Here is a 16,733-nt window from a genome sequence, read left to right as displayed (position 1 = left end):
AAAATAGTAAATGAAGATTTAGTGTTAGCTACTTTGCTTTATTTCCTCATAACCATACACTAAATAAATCCAAAATTTTATTAGAACAAATCTGGAGGCATTACCTTATCCAACTTCAAACTATACTATAAGGCTATAGCCACAAAAACAGCATGGTACTGATATAAAAATAGGCACATAGACCCATGGAACAGAATAGAGAACTCAGAAATAAAGTCAAATACTTACAGCCACCTGATCTTCAACAAAGCAAGCAAAAGTAGGGAAACAAAAAGTTGGGAAAGAACACTGTATTCAACAAATGGTGCTGGGACAATTGGCAAGCCATGTGTAAAGGAATGAAACTGGATCCTCATCTCTGATCTACAAAAATCGATTCAGGAAGTATCAAATACTTAAATCTAGGACATGAAATCATAAAAATTATAGAAGATAACATCAGAATAACCCTTCTGGACATTAACTTAGGCAAATAATTCATGACCAAGAGCCCAAAAGCAAATGCAACAAAAACAAAGATAAATAGATGGGATTTAATTGAACCAAAAAGCTTCTTCACAGCAAAAGAAATAATCAGCAGAGTAAACAGAAAACTCACAGAGTAGGAGAAAATCTTTGAAAACTATGACAAAAGTATAATATCCAGACTCTACAAGGAACTAAAACAGAGCAGCAAGAAAAAAAACAATTTCCAAAAAAAGTGGGTTAAGGACATGAATAGACAATTCTTAAAAGAACATACATAAATGGACAACAAGCATGTGAAAAAATGCTCAACATCACAATCAGGAAAATGCAAATCAAAACTACAATGTGATATCACCTTACTCCTTCAAAAATGGCCATAATTAAAAAACAAGAAGATAAAAAATAGATGTTGGTGTGGATGTGGTCAAAGGGAACACTTTTACACTGCTGTTGGGAATGTAAACTGGTACAACCACTATGGAAAACAGTGCAGAGGCTTCTTAACGAACTAAAAGTAGATCTACCATTTGATCCAGCAATCCCACTACTGGGCATCTAACCAGAGAAAAAGAAGTCATTATATGAAAAAGATACTTAGATATGCATATTTATATGCTGCACAATTTGCAATTGCAAAAATATGGAACCAGCCCAAATGCCCATCAATCAATGAGTAGAGAAAGAAAATGTGGTGTGTGTATATATATATATATATATATATATAGAGAGAGAGAGAGAGAGAGAGAGAGGGAGAGAGACACCATGGAATACTACTCAGCCATAAAAAGAAATGAAATATTGGCACTCACAGCAACCTGGATGGAGGTGCAGACCATTATTCTAAGTGAGTAACTCAGGAATGGAAAACCAAAAATCATATGCTCTCACTTATAATGAGAGCGAATCTGTGAGGATACAAAGGCATAAAAATAATGCAATAGATTTTGAGGACTTGCGGAAGGATGGGAGTGGGGTGAGGGATTAAAGGCTACACCTTGGGTATAGCATACACTGCTTGGGTGATGGGTGCACCGAAATCTCAGAAATTACCACTAAAGAAATTATCCATGTAATAAAACACCACATGTTCCTTCAAAACCTAGTAATTGTTTCTTAAAGGGAGGTCTAACAGATGCTGGAGAGGATGTGGAGAAATAGAAACACTTTTACACTGTTGATTGGAGTGTAAATTAGTTCAACCATTGTGTAAGACAATGTGGCGATTCCTCAAGGACCTAGAAATAGAACATTTGATCCAGCAATCCCATTACTGGGTATATATCCAAAGGATTATAAATCATTCTGTTATAAAGACACATGCACACATATGTTCATTGTACTGTTTACAATAGCAAAGACCTGGAACCAACCCAAATGCCCATTGATGATAGACTGGACAAGGAACATGTGACACATATATACCATGGAATACTATGCAGCCATAAAAAAACAATGAGCTCATGTCCTTTTCAGGGAAATGGATGAATCTGGAAACCATCATTCTCAGCAAACTGACACAAAACCAGAAAATCAAACACCACATGTTCTCACTCATAGGTGGGTGTTGAACAGTGAGAACACATGGACACAGGGAGGGGAGCATCACACCCTGGGGCCTGTTGTGGGGGAATCGAGGAGGGACAGTGGAGGGTAGGGAGCTTGGGGAGGGATAACATGGGGAGAAATGCCAGATGTGGGTGACGGGGGATGAAGGCAGCAAACCACATTACCATGTATGTACCTATGCAACAATCCTGCATGTTCTGCACATGTATCCCAGAACCTAAAGTGCAATTACACACACACACACACACACACACACACACACACACACTAGTTTTTTAAAGGAAGGTCTAAATTATTGTGGCTGTCAAAACAAATGTAAACACCCACATTTTAGTGTCTTAGCACAATGGATGTTTATTTCTTGATTATTGTGGTAGATGGAATTCTAAGATGGTTTCCAAAATTACCATTCCATGGTGTACATCACTGTATAATCTTCAATGTTGTGATATGATAGCATCTACTCTCATGATTAGGTCGTATTATATAGCCCAGTTGAAAGATCATCTGAGGAGAGCCTGACCTAATCATGTAATCCTTTAAAAGAGAGTGAGTTCGTTCTAAAAGCAGAAGTTTGTGAAAGATTTGACACTGAGAAGATTCTCTGTTGCTGCATTTGGAGGAGGAGGGAGCATGGCAAGGGCTGCTGGTGTGTGGTCCCAGGAGTTTAAAGCAGCCTCCTGTGAACAGCCATCAGGAAAATGAGGACCACAGTTCAAGAGTTGCAAGAAACTAAATTCTGAAAATAGCCTGAGGGAGCTTTGAAGCACATCTTTCTCCAGTGAAGCCTCTAAATGAGGACACAGCCAGCTGACATCTTGATTTTATCCTTGTGAGACTTGAGTGGAGAATCCAGCCATATCGTGCCTGGACTTCTAACCTATAGAACTGTGAACAAATAAATGGATGTTGTTTTTAAGCAGCTTAGTTTGTGGTAATTTGTTACACACCAGTAGAAAACTAACACAATCATTTAGCAGTCTACTTCCAGTAGTGATGGTTGGCTGATGGCTTTCTTTCATGTAATTTTGGGACTCAGGTGCAGCTCAGCCACCACGTAAAGACTAGACTCCTCTGTATGGTCACTGGAAGAAGAATGAGATAGTGGAGAGGGTGTACTATATTAACTTTTGCAAAATCCAGCTTGGATACAGCAAACATCACTTGCATGTACATTTCATTGGTGAGAACCAGCTACATGGCTGCACCTGGGTGCAAGGGTTCCTAGGATATGGAATCCTGGTTGAGCAGCTTCCTTCCAGAAAATTTATACTGTGAAGCGGGGCAGAACATTTCTGTCATAGTCAAATTTTAATGTTTGGCTGTTTCGTTTTGTTTTTTTGTTTGTTTTTGAGACAGAGTCTCATTCTGTCACCCAGGCTGGAGTGCAGTGGCAGGATCTCGGCTCACTGCAACCTCCGCCTCCCAGGTTCAAGTGATTCTTCTGCCTCAGCCTCCTGAGTAGCTGGGACTACAGGCACATGCCATCATGCCTGGCTAATTTTTGTATTTTTTAGTAAGAGACGGGGTTTCACCGTGTTGGCCATGCTGGTCTCAATCTCCTGACCTCATGATCCACCTACCTCGGCCTCCCAATGTGCTGGGATTACAGGCTTGAGCCTCTGCGCCCAACCTTAATGTTTGATTATTAAGTTACTTACGTGTCTCCTCCCAAGTTGAACAAGTAAATGTGATGAGGTATTCTAATTTGAGATACATAGAAAATTAGAATAACTTTTTTTTTTTTTTAAGAAATGAGACACATTCATTATCAGTGACATTTCCAGATGTGACAGTTTTCTAGAAGAGGATCTGGGCTCTCTCTCTGCCCAGAGGTGTTCTTCCGCTATAGCCAATGTCTTTCCCTCTGCCTGCCAGCTGAGACTGTCCAGAGGGAGGATGCTTCTTCCTCACCTACAATGAGCAGATACACTTGCACCAGGTCCAGGTTCTGCCAGCCTAGTGTGCAGATTTAGGATGGCATGACCTTCTCTTTCTCTGGATCTGGATCTCCAGCAGACTCCTAGCATTTCATGCAGCCCCACTGCCTGATTTTCAACTACTCACCAACAAGAAATGGAGCAGTCCTTCCCCTCCTCCCACCCTCAGGGCAGCAGTGCCCATACTCATTGTAACAAGGTTGACCAGTCTGAGGAGTTTCTCTTGCATGGATTTGAGCATTAAATTCCTATGTTGAACTGCTGCATTGGTAGCCAAAGCAGCCTCTAGCTTGGGAACAATTCAGATTTGTGAAGTCTCTAGAAATTACATGAAAGAGTGAGAATAACACTCTATATGCTACCTGGTTTTGTTTGGTTTTGGAGATAGTTTTAGTTTAATTTTTGAACTTCTGTGTTTGATAGAGAAGGAAATTTGTTTTAGATGAACCTTAAGAAATATTCAAGATGGAATAGGTAACATGATTTTCAACATGATCACTACCATTAATTGGTCTGCCTTGCTTTATTTAACATCATAAAAGTCTAGACAAAAGGAAGCTGTAAGAATGTTTTAAATTTGTAGTCAGGAAGACATTCTTATGTTCCAGGAAGGGACAGGGAGGGGAATAGTGAAGAAAAATAGAAAGAAGAACGGCTGATAAGACCAAAAAAGGGAAAATGAATTCCTAAGGAAAGCTTGCAATTCTCAGGAGGCATGACATTGTCGGTGAACTGGAATATTCCAAATGCTACAGTGACAGCCTTTGCCTGATCCGTTTCTCACCAAGAGGTCTCATCTAAATCTGTCCGGGGCTCAGTATTTTTCAGTGACATATTCCTCCCTCTCTCCCTTCCTCTCTGTCTCATGATCCTCCTCCCTTCCTTTCTCTGCCTTCCCTTCCTTCTTTCTTTTCTCCTTTCTTTCCTCCCCTCTTTTCTCTTCATTTTCTCTCTTCCCCCCTTCCTTTCTTTCTCACGCACTTTCTTCTCTCTCTGGGTCAGATACTGTTTGCAGTGCTGAAAAAGAGAGAATAAAACCAACTCTATTATTCACTCCATGTTAAATAACTGACACAAAGGCTGAAAGGCAACTGGCATGAAGAGGTTTGGTAACTTTCCCAAGGTGGCTCAGGAAGAGTTGGGATGTGTCAAGGGCTCTGATCATGCCGCTCCACTATTCAATGCCTTCCCTGATTTCCTATTGCCTGGAATAATTCAGTGGAATAAAACTCCACTTCTATAACATGGCAAACAGCCCTCTACAGTAAATGGCCCCAACCAATTCCCCAAATATATGTAACTCCAGCCGTCTCCTGCAGGGCCTCAATAGCATGGACAGAATACTTACTATTTCCTGAACACAACTGAGCTCTGATGTTTTGTTTGTTTGTTCATTTTTGTTTTTGTTTTTGCCTCTTGGTGATTATATGTATTGGAAGAGTTAGAGGAAAAAATGCCTTTTAGCTTAAGAAAGTGTGAGTTATCTGCAAATTAGTTAATTTCAAGAGTAGAAAAATCCTCAGAATTATTTCTTAATACCAAAATGTATGCAGGTTTCTCTTTGAAATGCTTTGTAGATTTAAAGAGGCAATTGTACAAAGTCTCTATTTTTCATACAGCACAAATTCTTTGTGTCAGCCAACCTCCGCTGTAGGGACAACCAGGACAACACCATCTCTCTGTATAAAAAGCATTGAAATACTCAGTTTTGTTGACTTACATATCTCTTCATATGTTTGATCATCAATTTTTATAGTGGCCAATTTTGACAATTTCTGCAACACGGTCCATTAAACGCCTACATTTTATTTTATAGGTAGAATACATATTTATTATAATTATCAACTATAGAAGGAAAAGATTCCTTATCTTCATATATATATATATATACACACACACACACACACACACACACACACACACATAAAATGTATATATATTTTATATTCTTTATCCCATTACTGATGTTTCTTCTACTTCTGCCAACATAATATTTAAATGTTCATCATAAGCATGTAATCTGCTTTGAAGCTGCCAGTCGTTTTCTATTTTCATGTCAATTCTCTCAGCTAGGCTGAGCCTGATAAGATCCGGGGGCTACTCTGTGGTTTTGGCAGTTTACTACTGGCCCACGTAATCTGCCATGTTTCAAATCTCGCACCCTACCCCCTGAATTCTTACAACTCTATGACACATGCTTATTACGTAAAACTTTGCTTGTTTTATTATATCCTTCCTTGCCTAAAACTCCTACTCATCCTTCAAAACCCAGACAACCTCTTTTCGGAAACCTCTCCTGAAACTCACAGGATGAAATATTCTTCATTCTAAATGCCCACAAGAAAATGCCCATATTTCCATTAAAGCACTTATTGCATTGTACTAACTTGTTCACACATGTCCCACTCGCTAGACTCTGAAGTCTCAACAAGAAACACTGGGACGTTATTCACTGGCAAATCCGGTGCTTGCTACCTAACTTGTGTTCGCTGTAATGAAGGGTATATTTTATATAAGAAAAGCATCACTGATATACCTATGTACCATAACATCAGTAATGGGTTAAAGAATATAAAATACACACACACACACATATACACACACATATATAAGAAGATAAGGAATCTTTTTCTTCTGTAGTTTATTGATAATTATAAGAAATGCATATTCTACTTATAAAATTATTAAAATATAGGAGTTTAATGGACCGTTGCAGGAACTGTCAAAAATTTTCTACCTTTATCCAACATTAAATCACATAGTTTTATATTGAAATGTATGACCCAAATCAAATACTTGATAAAATTCTATGTATGTTGACCCTCTTAGCAATTTCTGACTTTTTCTCTTTTTTTTATTTGTAAATTCAAGTGTGTATCTTTGGAAAATGTTATTCAACTGTCAATTTTTTAAACAATTAATGTATATATGTACACATATGTGCATTATATGGTGCATGTTATATGAATATTCATTAAATGTATAGTGCTTTATACTATATACATGTGTATGTAGTATAATAAACTATACGTATACACACAGAGATAGAGAAACCATATTTGTACATACTATATATATAATACCCACACACCATTGTCGTCCACAGCACACTATTTGTAATATATAGTTTTCTCATCCTTTGAGGCCAGCTGATGACTTTCAGTTAATGAGGCTGAATGGTACATCTGGGCCAAAAAAATGTTAATGCAGCTACCGAACTGCAAATGCTCTTAGCCAGTGAGTGCTCTGTCATGCAGTCCTGAGTTGAAGAGTTGAGTGTGTTCTACAAATTGTGTTTACTCCATTGTGATCTCCATCATTTATTTATGCTTGAGTGAACAATTTTGAGTTATAATGACTGACAAATCGTGCAAGCAATAGTGCTGGATCTGTCATAAAGAAACAATATATTAAGCTAGAAGTTCAGACACACATTTTATTATAGCTTGCAGCTTTTTTCAAGGAATTAGCAATTGTGTTAAAGATTAGCAGGCCATGAGGAGCCGATTCAAGTCTTTGACATTATTAGGGATATTAGAAGCATCCCTTCAAACTGGGAGGATTGACCTGGTATGGTAAGGTATGTCAAGACTTAAGGGATTTCAAGACAAGTATGATTAAAGGGATTTTGTTAAAATGTTACCCTAAAATGTTGATCCTTTAAGTGTTTTAGGATGTTGCTCCCTGATTCTTCCCCTCCAATTTCCCTTCTCCCCAAGGAAACAGGATGTGCCTGTATATTGCTTTGTATTCATTTAACTTGTTTAATTCATCTTTATTTCAAATTAAGTTTTTTATATATATACTAGATATAAGTTTTTTACATATGCTAGATATATATACTAGAAAAAAGTTTTTTGGTTTTTCACACTTTCACTATCTTTTTCTGAAGTGAGAAAGGTAATCATGATTTTTCTTTTTTTTTTTTTTTTCATTTGAAACGTGTTTTCTTAAGAGAGCCATAGAATCAGTAGCTGTACATTAGAAGCAGAATATCTGTGGGCAGGCGGGAGCACCAAGGGTTTGAAAGGGTCCTCGGCGATTCTAATGTACAGGCAGGACTACAAATCACCTCTCAGGAGATGCATATCTCTTTATTATATAAAGAGTTAGTGTTTCAGCTAGAACACACTTTTGGAAAGCTTGCTTAGATGACTGGTCATCTTACATAATCCCCTCTCCCACAATTGGGAATTGCTGTTCCGGTAAATTCAGATGATGGTATCTGTTCAGAATTCTCAAGCGGGAAAGATTCCCTATAAGAAATGTGAGTGTGGGCACTTACTCAGAGAATAATATTTTAATTAAAAAAATGACATTGACTTATGAAGTACATAGTGACATTGCAATACATATAATGTATTGTGATCAGATCACAGTAATTAGCATAACCATAATTTCAAACATTTATCATTTCTTCGTGTTGGGAACATTCATTGTGCATGCGTGGAATTGCTTTCTTTATACCAGCTCTTTCCTTTCCCTTGAATGTTGAATGAAGATTGCCTTTTTAGGAGATTAAAGAGATCTGCCTAAATCCCATATATCTCTGTATTAAAGAGGAGATAGGACAAGGATCTAGGCAGCTCTGTCCAGTTGGAAAGTCAGGAAGTTCAGGAACTGTAACAGCGCAATTTCATTGTGCTGCCATGGGTGTTGTACACAGGTGACTTCATTAATGATTAACCACAGAGTCTGAATTGAGGCAAGATGAAGGAAATTGAAACCCAGCATCTATGTGAGGCTTCTGCTCTAGTTTCCACTCCAGAGTCTTATAGAAAATGTTTTTCTCCATAGGTTCGAACCAGCGTCCTACCAGAACATAAGGATCCTCCGCCAGAAGTTGGGGTAAGTCTTTCTTATGTTTCCAAAATGAACACACATCACTTCTAAATTAATCATTTGGATTTTCTCTGGCCTCACGCCCGGAAACTGACAATAAAGTGAAATTACATTAACAGGGTGTGGCCACTTGAGGAGGCACTGTCACATATTTGCTGAATTGCAAATATGAATGCAAAAAATGAAATTCTTTTTTTTTCTTTGTGTGTGTGTGTCCTGAAAATCATCCTCAAGAGAATTCATAATTAGTTCAGCTGGCTAGAGATGAGCCTAGACTTTGCCCTGCAGGTAGTTGAACTGTAATTCAGAGCCAACATTCTTGGACCAACAGGAGGCTAGGGAAATTACAGATGTGATCTCCACCCCTTCAGCAAAGAGGAAGAGAACCAGCCATAGGATTGTGATATTTTCTGTTTTCTGCCACTTAAACACTGTAATGAAGGTCAAAAGAGAGGCAGCCACCGCTGTTCAGCCCAGTGTTGGAAAATCCTGCTGAGGTTTTCTTGTTGCACTGAACTGTTGCCTCTCCAGCATTCAGAAGTTAGAAGAGAAAGAGAGTACTGGGTGCTTTCTGCTTAGACAAGGCTAGAGTAGGCACTGGCAGCTCCTAAAAGATAGAGCCCCACAGGCTGAATCCCTGAGATCTGTGTGTTCAGAGAGGAGGAAAAAATATAGAAGTAAATTAGGTTTGAGAAGCTCTGGGGCTGAGCCAACTGGAAGAGCTATATGACATACCCTGAAATCCTGCAGGCACTTGACAACCTTCTTCCAGTCAGTGTGTAGAGCGCTATACTAGGAATCATTCATTTTCTCATGGAACACAGCCACTTGTTCAAACCTCCTGCCAAGGAAGCACTCCAAAACTATACACCAAAGTTTGACTCGACTGAGTAGAATGTCAGTTATATCTGCAGCTGTTAGTGAAGGAGAGGGAAAAGGGCAGTGTCTTGCTCTCTCTCGTGTCTAACCCAAGCCTCTCATCTCTTCCTGGGGACTGGTGAAGTAACTGCTTTGACTTGAGGGAATCCTTGCACTTTTTCTGCCTGTCCCTTCAACCTCTTATGCTACTCACTTCCACCACCAATCTCTGTGCTGACGGCACAAACCTTCATTTAATTCCTCCAGTGGGTTCAGAAATTCTCCCCAGCCTCAGGCCTCCACACATCAGGCACATGTGCCTCTGTTAGCCTGGGCTGCTGCACCCCACAGGGGTGGAGTTGAGGGCTGCCTCCCACAGCTCAGGGCCCAGCTCACATGCTTCCACTACTACCACGCTGGGCCCCTCCTTCCAACTAGACCCTCCATCCTTAACACACGCTCTCATCACACCTGTGACACTGCTTCATAAAATGTGAGATGGTTTAAACAACTATTATTATAGTTAATACATTATTTTATCAAGGTGTTCCATTTATTTATCAAGGTTCAAGGAAGCTACTTAGCTGGTTTAATTTTTTCTCCTGTCATCTCTGCCCACCTGGACCCCACTCTACCACTGCTCTTGTGTTGAATCTCCCTTGCTTGAAGACTTAATGATATTTTGGGCTAATCATGTAGATTTCTCCTGATTTTTTCTCTCACTCAGGTTCTTGGGAATACATCTTAGTTATTTTAAACCTTGCATCTCTCTTCTCATTTTATTTTCTTCTACTTCCTCCCACCATTTTCAGCTACAGGCTAGGCTTTCCATACCTCTAGCAAAGAGCAGTGGGGAGGAAGCCTAATGTGAGTCCCACACGTGTCCTGCCAGTTCTTCTTTTCATTCCTCAGCTGTGATAGCCAAGAAGAAGGAGTGGAGAGATGGAAGTTTATTCTTGGTTTGACCCTGGTGAGGGTGAGATTTCCTTACTGCTAGACTTGATGTTTCTCAGGCAATGGCTGCCTGTTAGAGTCCTCTGTGGCAGATATTGAAATGCTGGCTCTCCTGATGGGCACAGGTGTAGATATTCCTGGGGACCTTGTCTGGTTCTCCCCATAGCATAATTCCCTACCATGGGGGACCTGGCTCTGGGGCAACTCCTCCACTGCCCACCCTCACTCCACACCCTTTTGTTGTGAGATCTGCTATTCAAGCACATGGCTCCAGGTCAGCCACTTTCTGTGCTGTCCAAATACATGAAACTCACATATATTTGCTGTCCCACATAGAAGATAAACAGGCTCTTCCATTGTGTGTTTATTCTCTTGGCTCAGCCATCTCTCTGCTGAACCTTTCTACAAGCCCCAAGCAGCATCAGGTACTGGATCAAAGTCAATCATACTCAAGGAGAGACAATCAATCAGTCCTCAGTGGAGGTAAACATGGTTTAGACACCTCTAGGCTTTATAAGTGATTTTTGATACCAGACCCTCTTAACTTCAGCTTTGAGGATAAAGGTGTTTTCCTGGGGGATGATTAAGAGAGATATTAGCCACATCTCCAAAATCAGACACCTTTCTAAATGCTGACCTCTTCTCTCTTCTAGCCCTACCTTTATACTGACTGGCCGTATTATAGCTACTTATAGACCAGTATCTCTACACTGGCTCCTCATCAAGCATTTTAATCAGGTTGCTGGCCTCAAACACTGAAAGCTATGTGACCATACAATGGGGTACATTTATTATATTGTGTCCTCATATTTGACAAAACTCATCTATGATTCCTGAACTAAAAGAGAAATCTCAACTGGTATCCTGTGACATTCCTATTTTAGCAATTAGGAAGGCATCCTGCGGTAAGTAACCTGACAAATTGTGGCTTGAAAGTAATTAATAGGTTTGCTTTTCTCATCTTATAAAAATCTTGGGAAAAATTTCCAGGGCTTCAGCTACTCAAAAGTGACTTCAAGTAATGACTCCATCCATCTTCCTGCTCCCTCTTTCTTAGAAAAGTGCACAGTCTGGCCATGGTATCCCCGGTATCACATTCTGGGTTGAATGAAGAATGAAGGGCGAAAAACTCAGTTGGCCTGTTCCCTCAATTCTGGAAAACAGTAACTTCCTGGGAAATTTCATTTTGTATACTGTCACTTACTTAGTATTGGGAAGACCGAGGCCCTTAGCTAGAAGAGAATCTGGGTACAATTCTCATTTAAACAAAATTGAGGTGCTGTTAGTGAAGAATGGGCAGAAAGGGTGTTAGGTAGGCAATTAGTTATGCCTCCACGCTCCTGCTCCATGTACTCCATGACAGCAAGTCTTCCTAATACTCCTGGCTTTGTGTTCGGAAGCTAGCAAATATATGATATATGTATTGAATAAATCAAAGAGTGTACCATGATTTTATTTTGCCAACCATTTTATGTATATTTAGAATCACCAGAAATAAATGGGTGGGGGATTCTAGAAATGACTGCAATAACATAGTAAAAATCTAACACCTTTTGTGACCCATCAGAACTCAAAATGGCAAGTTTGACTTCAGAACTAAGTTTTGAGCATAACAGGAATAAGTTTAACAAGGAACAAGTCAGCATGCCTTGGCTTCCTAACACTCTCAGATTACATGTTATTTTAGAGAGAGAAGCTAACATATGTTGCCCACCTATGAAGTACCACCTGTTAATATACATCTCATCAGTGAATCCTCAAAATATTTCCTTGGTTGCTGCAGAACAGGTCTGAGAGTTTAAGCTCTTGGCCAAGGACACAGAGCCTGTAATGGCCCTGTCATTACAACATACAAAGGCTCTGCTCTTCAAGTACTTGAATTTTTTTAAAAAGAGCTTAGATTTTTTATTGCAAACCTTTCAAATATGTTAGGTGTGTTTCTTTACTTTCTCAAACAGAATTTACTGGATGTACTCAAGTATTTTCTTGATGGTTTAGTCAAACAAATACTAATATGTGCTCTTAGATCTTTTGAGGTATATTCACAAGTAAAGATAAAATTCTGTAATAAATGCCTTTACGTTAAAATGCTTTTAAATGTTTCCTTTGGGCCATTCATCAACTTTTAGTAGATTTCTTCCCAATTATTTTTTCTTTCTGATGTATTTTTTCAATGTTAATAGTTCATTTCGTCTTTTTCTCTTCCTGTGGGGTAGGAAATAATGTAACCATATCTGTTATGGTTGACAGTTAAAAAAAAAAGTACTTGGGCTATGAAAATATGAAAAGACCTGCCTGTAAGTTCTGTGTAACAGATGTTGTGTATCAGCCTTATGGTACCAACTTCAGCTTTTCAAAGACCTTTTAAAACTTACACCATGGTTTCTATATATAGTTTTATGAGGATGGGTTAAAATATTTTTGATATATTCATTTAACCTCTAAACCAGCACTGTTCAATGGATATAATGTGTGTCAGAAAATGCATGCCAAATATGTAATTTTAAATTTTCTAGCAGCTGTGCTTTTAAAAAGTAAAAAGAAACAGGATGAATTAATTTTTAATGTATTTCATTTAACCCAATATATGCAAAATATTATTCCAAAATCTAATCAATACAAACAATTATATAATCATGTTCCTTTTTTCATACTAGGTGTTCTAAATTCAGTGTGTATTTTATACTTAGGGTACATCTCAACTTGGAGTAGCCACATTTTATGTGCTAAAGCTAGTGGCTACCCAATGGGTAGCACAGCTCTGGACAGTAGTTGAATAAATTTGAGGAGGTCCATGCAAATTGTAATATAAAGAAAACCTGTGCTTTGAATAAAGGCTTTGCCAGAAGAACATGAGTGATGGAGGTACGGCCAGCTGTGGCCATATGTATGGGGTTGTACCTTCTTTGACCCCCTTAAATGTGACTGGGGAGCCTCTGAGGACTGCTGCATGGAAGTGTCAAATCCTAGTGAGCAGTCTCGATATCTGTGACTTGCCTAGAGTGGCTGCAGGTATTGGTGGGATACACTGTTCATGTGGACACTCCCTGGGATTCTGACAGATGCCCCACTTTTTTTTCACCCTGTTTGACGTTACTCTCCAGCCAGGTAAGAGTGATTGAAATAATGCAGCAAGCAATTTAATCATCATCTGCTTTGGGGTTCTCGGACCAGAATAACTGTGAGGGTTGTGTTGTCATGAGCAGGCAAGAGAGGTTAGAGCTGCATGTTGTGCAAGCAGAGAGTTTGCCAGAAGGAAAGGGAATTGCTACCAGTCCTAGAAATGAGGCACAGCATGGTGGGAATGAAAGCATGCTTGACAGAGAAGCAAGACACCTGGGTTCCAACTTGGCTTCTGCATATTAACTAGTTCTGTGACATGTATAAGCTAGTTTACTCTTAGAGGCCCCAGTTCCTTCACCTCCAGACTAGCAGGGCTTAACAATCCTTAAGGTCCTTTAAACATTTTATGTAATCGAATACAATTTACAGCCATAAGGGATCATAGATAAGATTTTCTCAATATTAATAACTATATAGGACCTTAGGGCCTTTGTTTCTTCCTTTTTCATTTTTTTTCTAAAATTTCTTCTAATTTATATTCCCCCAAATCTAATTTTTATTTTTAAACATACGTTTTTCTTTTTGTATTGCAGGCATTTTTAATAGACTTCTTAAAAAACACTGCCTTTCCCCAAAACTAGTTAAGGGGGTCATTAGATACTTTTAAGGCATCTGACTTCTGGTTATATGATCTTAATCACTATGCATAGTTATATTTGTGGTAAACTTTTTATTTTCCTGGCAATGTACTGGAGGCTTTCTTTGCCTGGATTACTTTACTTCTCATAGCAATAACTATGAGAAAGGTAAAGTTATCATATGCATTTATTTCAGTGACTAAGGCCTGGAGTAGTGGCACAATTTAAGACCACAGACTTCATAAGTGAGAAGACAGGGAAATAAGAACTCACAATGCTTAGCAGTAGATGATGAGCCTGGGGACTGGAATAAGTCATTTCATTGTCCAGATTTTCATTTTTGGACAGAATAACTGATTTAAGGTCACACTTCAGACCTCTGAACTCCAACTCTAGTGAAGCTTTTCCTTTTTTGTCTATTTTCCCCTGATAGAAACAGCACCAAAGGAGATACAGAAAACATTGACCCTTGAATTATATTTAAAATATTTAAAAATTAAATAAATTATCTTAAATTCTATGATTATAATGCCAGTGATAGTAAAGATACAGTAGCTTTCTATTAAATTATTCTTTTACCTTAGCATCATGTGCTTTAGAGAAGACTCTCATTCATTCTTCTACAGCGTGTTCAGAGATTATTCATATAAAGATTTATTTTCTAACTTTGGGGGTGGGAGCATCCTAGTTTTATTTATGCTGAGGTGAAGGAAACAAATAAGAAACCCACTCAGAAGTAAATGTGTAGGCAATCCCATTGTTTGTTGCTGCAGTATAAAACAATTACAATGTCTTCACATTTTTAAAAATTGTATTAATGCAGTTTATACAACATGCAGTCCTGACATACAGTTATTTTTAGGATTAAAAAAAAAGGATAACATTTGTACCTAAATTATACCTCCTCTTGTTTGACAAGTTTTCCGAATGTAATGGTATGATGCTATCATTATCCAGATTGATTTTTAACAGATTGTATTATTTGTGAGCACTCTCATTATCTTTTGAGATCAAGCAAGTGGCCAACAGTTGTAATGGATAATCCTGACTCATGGGCATTGTTCTTGGCACACTGTTTGTGCTCACAGTGCAGCCCTCTGTTCCAGACACTGGGCTCAGCTAGAAGATAGACAAGCCAAGGTCCTGTTTCCACAGGAGCTCCTGGTCTAGTGAACAGGAGAAACATTCGGTGGCCTGTGGTCATAAATTTTACTTGCAGCTGTGCCTTATGGTGAGTCCATAGTTTATGACTGAAAATAGCAATTCCACCTGTCTCTAGCTGCTACATTCCAATGTGGGCTGTTTGCTACATTTATTGCCAAAAAGACTGCAATGAAATCATGACATTTGCAGCCAGCTTTATCAATTCTAAAACCACCCATACCTGCAAAATCTTAAAAGCCTAATAGAAAATAATTTACAATTTGGAGGTGTCATGAAATTTATGATTGCTTAAAACTTTTCTTTGAGTGTGAATAATGAGTAGGAATTGAAGTTAAAAACTATGGTTATCAGTGAAAGAGAAAGAGAGATAGACATCTCTTTAAAATGCAAAATGTTAAAATAAAATTCACTATAGCAGTATACAATCTGCATACTATAAAATTGTTTTGAGTTTCCACATTTCAGTGAATTACAGTTTATAAATAGCTGCAAAAGTAGCTTTTTTCCTATATCTATTAGATTAAACTACTTGAAGGCTAGTGTCTATGTCATTTGTTTGTTCTTTCTCTCTTTCTTTCTTTCATTCATTCCTTCCTTCATTCATTCATTCATCAGTAAGTATTTACCAGATACCTACTGTGTGGTACACAGTGGCGGTGTATCAGCAAACGAAAGAAAGCTCCTCGTAGAGCTTCAATTCTCAATTATTTTTTGGAGGGGTGCAAAATAAACAAATATATATGTCAAGTGGTCATTAAGTGCCAATAGAGAAAAATATAACATGAATAGAGAATAGTGGAGTGTGTATGTGGGAGGGAAGTGTGCTTTTATATGGGCATGTCCTAGAAGGCATCTCTGATGAGGTGGCATAAATGCTTTTGTTCAGGGGGGTCTCTTAGGACCTCTCTGACCCTGGCTGAAAAGTCACCCTAATTTCTGCAAACTTTGTTGATGCAGCTCACAAACTTCCTTCCCTGTCTTGATTCATTCTACTTCATCACTCATGGACCTATCATCAGAACTTGTTTCCACAAATCTTCTGTTTTTTGCTGAATGTTTCTCACCTAATAATTTAGTCTCAGAATTTTCAGACTTTGCTAACTTTGTTTCTAAACTACCTCTTTGGGTTTTAAGTCAATTAATTGGATTTACCTTTAACAATATGTGGGTATCTCAAACTTTAGAACTGAGTTAGTTGTATTTCCTTGTTTTGTCTTTTCTTTTCTCTCTCTCTCTCTCT

General features: G+C 38.5%; 1 protein-coding gene across 8 annotated transcripts in view; it reads left to right on the top strand.

Moving 5' to 3' along the window:
• Window positions 1–16,733, top strand: part of INPP4B (inositol polyphosphate-4-phosphatase type II B) — an 840,435-nt gene that overhangs the window by 546,275 nt on the left and 277,427 nt on the right. For all 8 annotated transcript variants that reach the window (XM_017532667.1, XM_037740455.1, XM_017532659.2 and 5 more), the window contains one exon: window positions 8,772–8,822. In XM_017532667.1, coding sequence (XP_017388156.1) covers window positions 8,772–8,822 — 51 coding nt within the window. The remainder of the gene's footprint in view (window positions 1–8,771; window positions 8,823–16,733) is intronic.

This window comes from Cebus imitator, unplaced genomic scaffold (genome assembly GCF_001604975.1).
Source record: "Cebus imitator isolate Cc_AM_T3 unplaced genomic scaffold, Cebus_imitator-1.0 Scaffold4, whole genome shotgun sequence".
In the NCBI taxonomy this organism is placed as follows: domain Eukaryota; kingdom Metazoa; phylum Chordata; class Mammalia; order Primates; family Cebidae; genus Cebus; species Cebus imitator.
The sequence above is the reverse complement of the archived record's forward strand: the minus strand, read 5'-3'. Positions and strand labels throughout refer to the sequence as shown.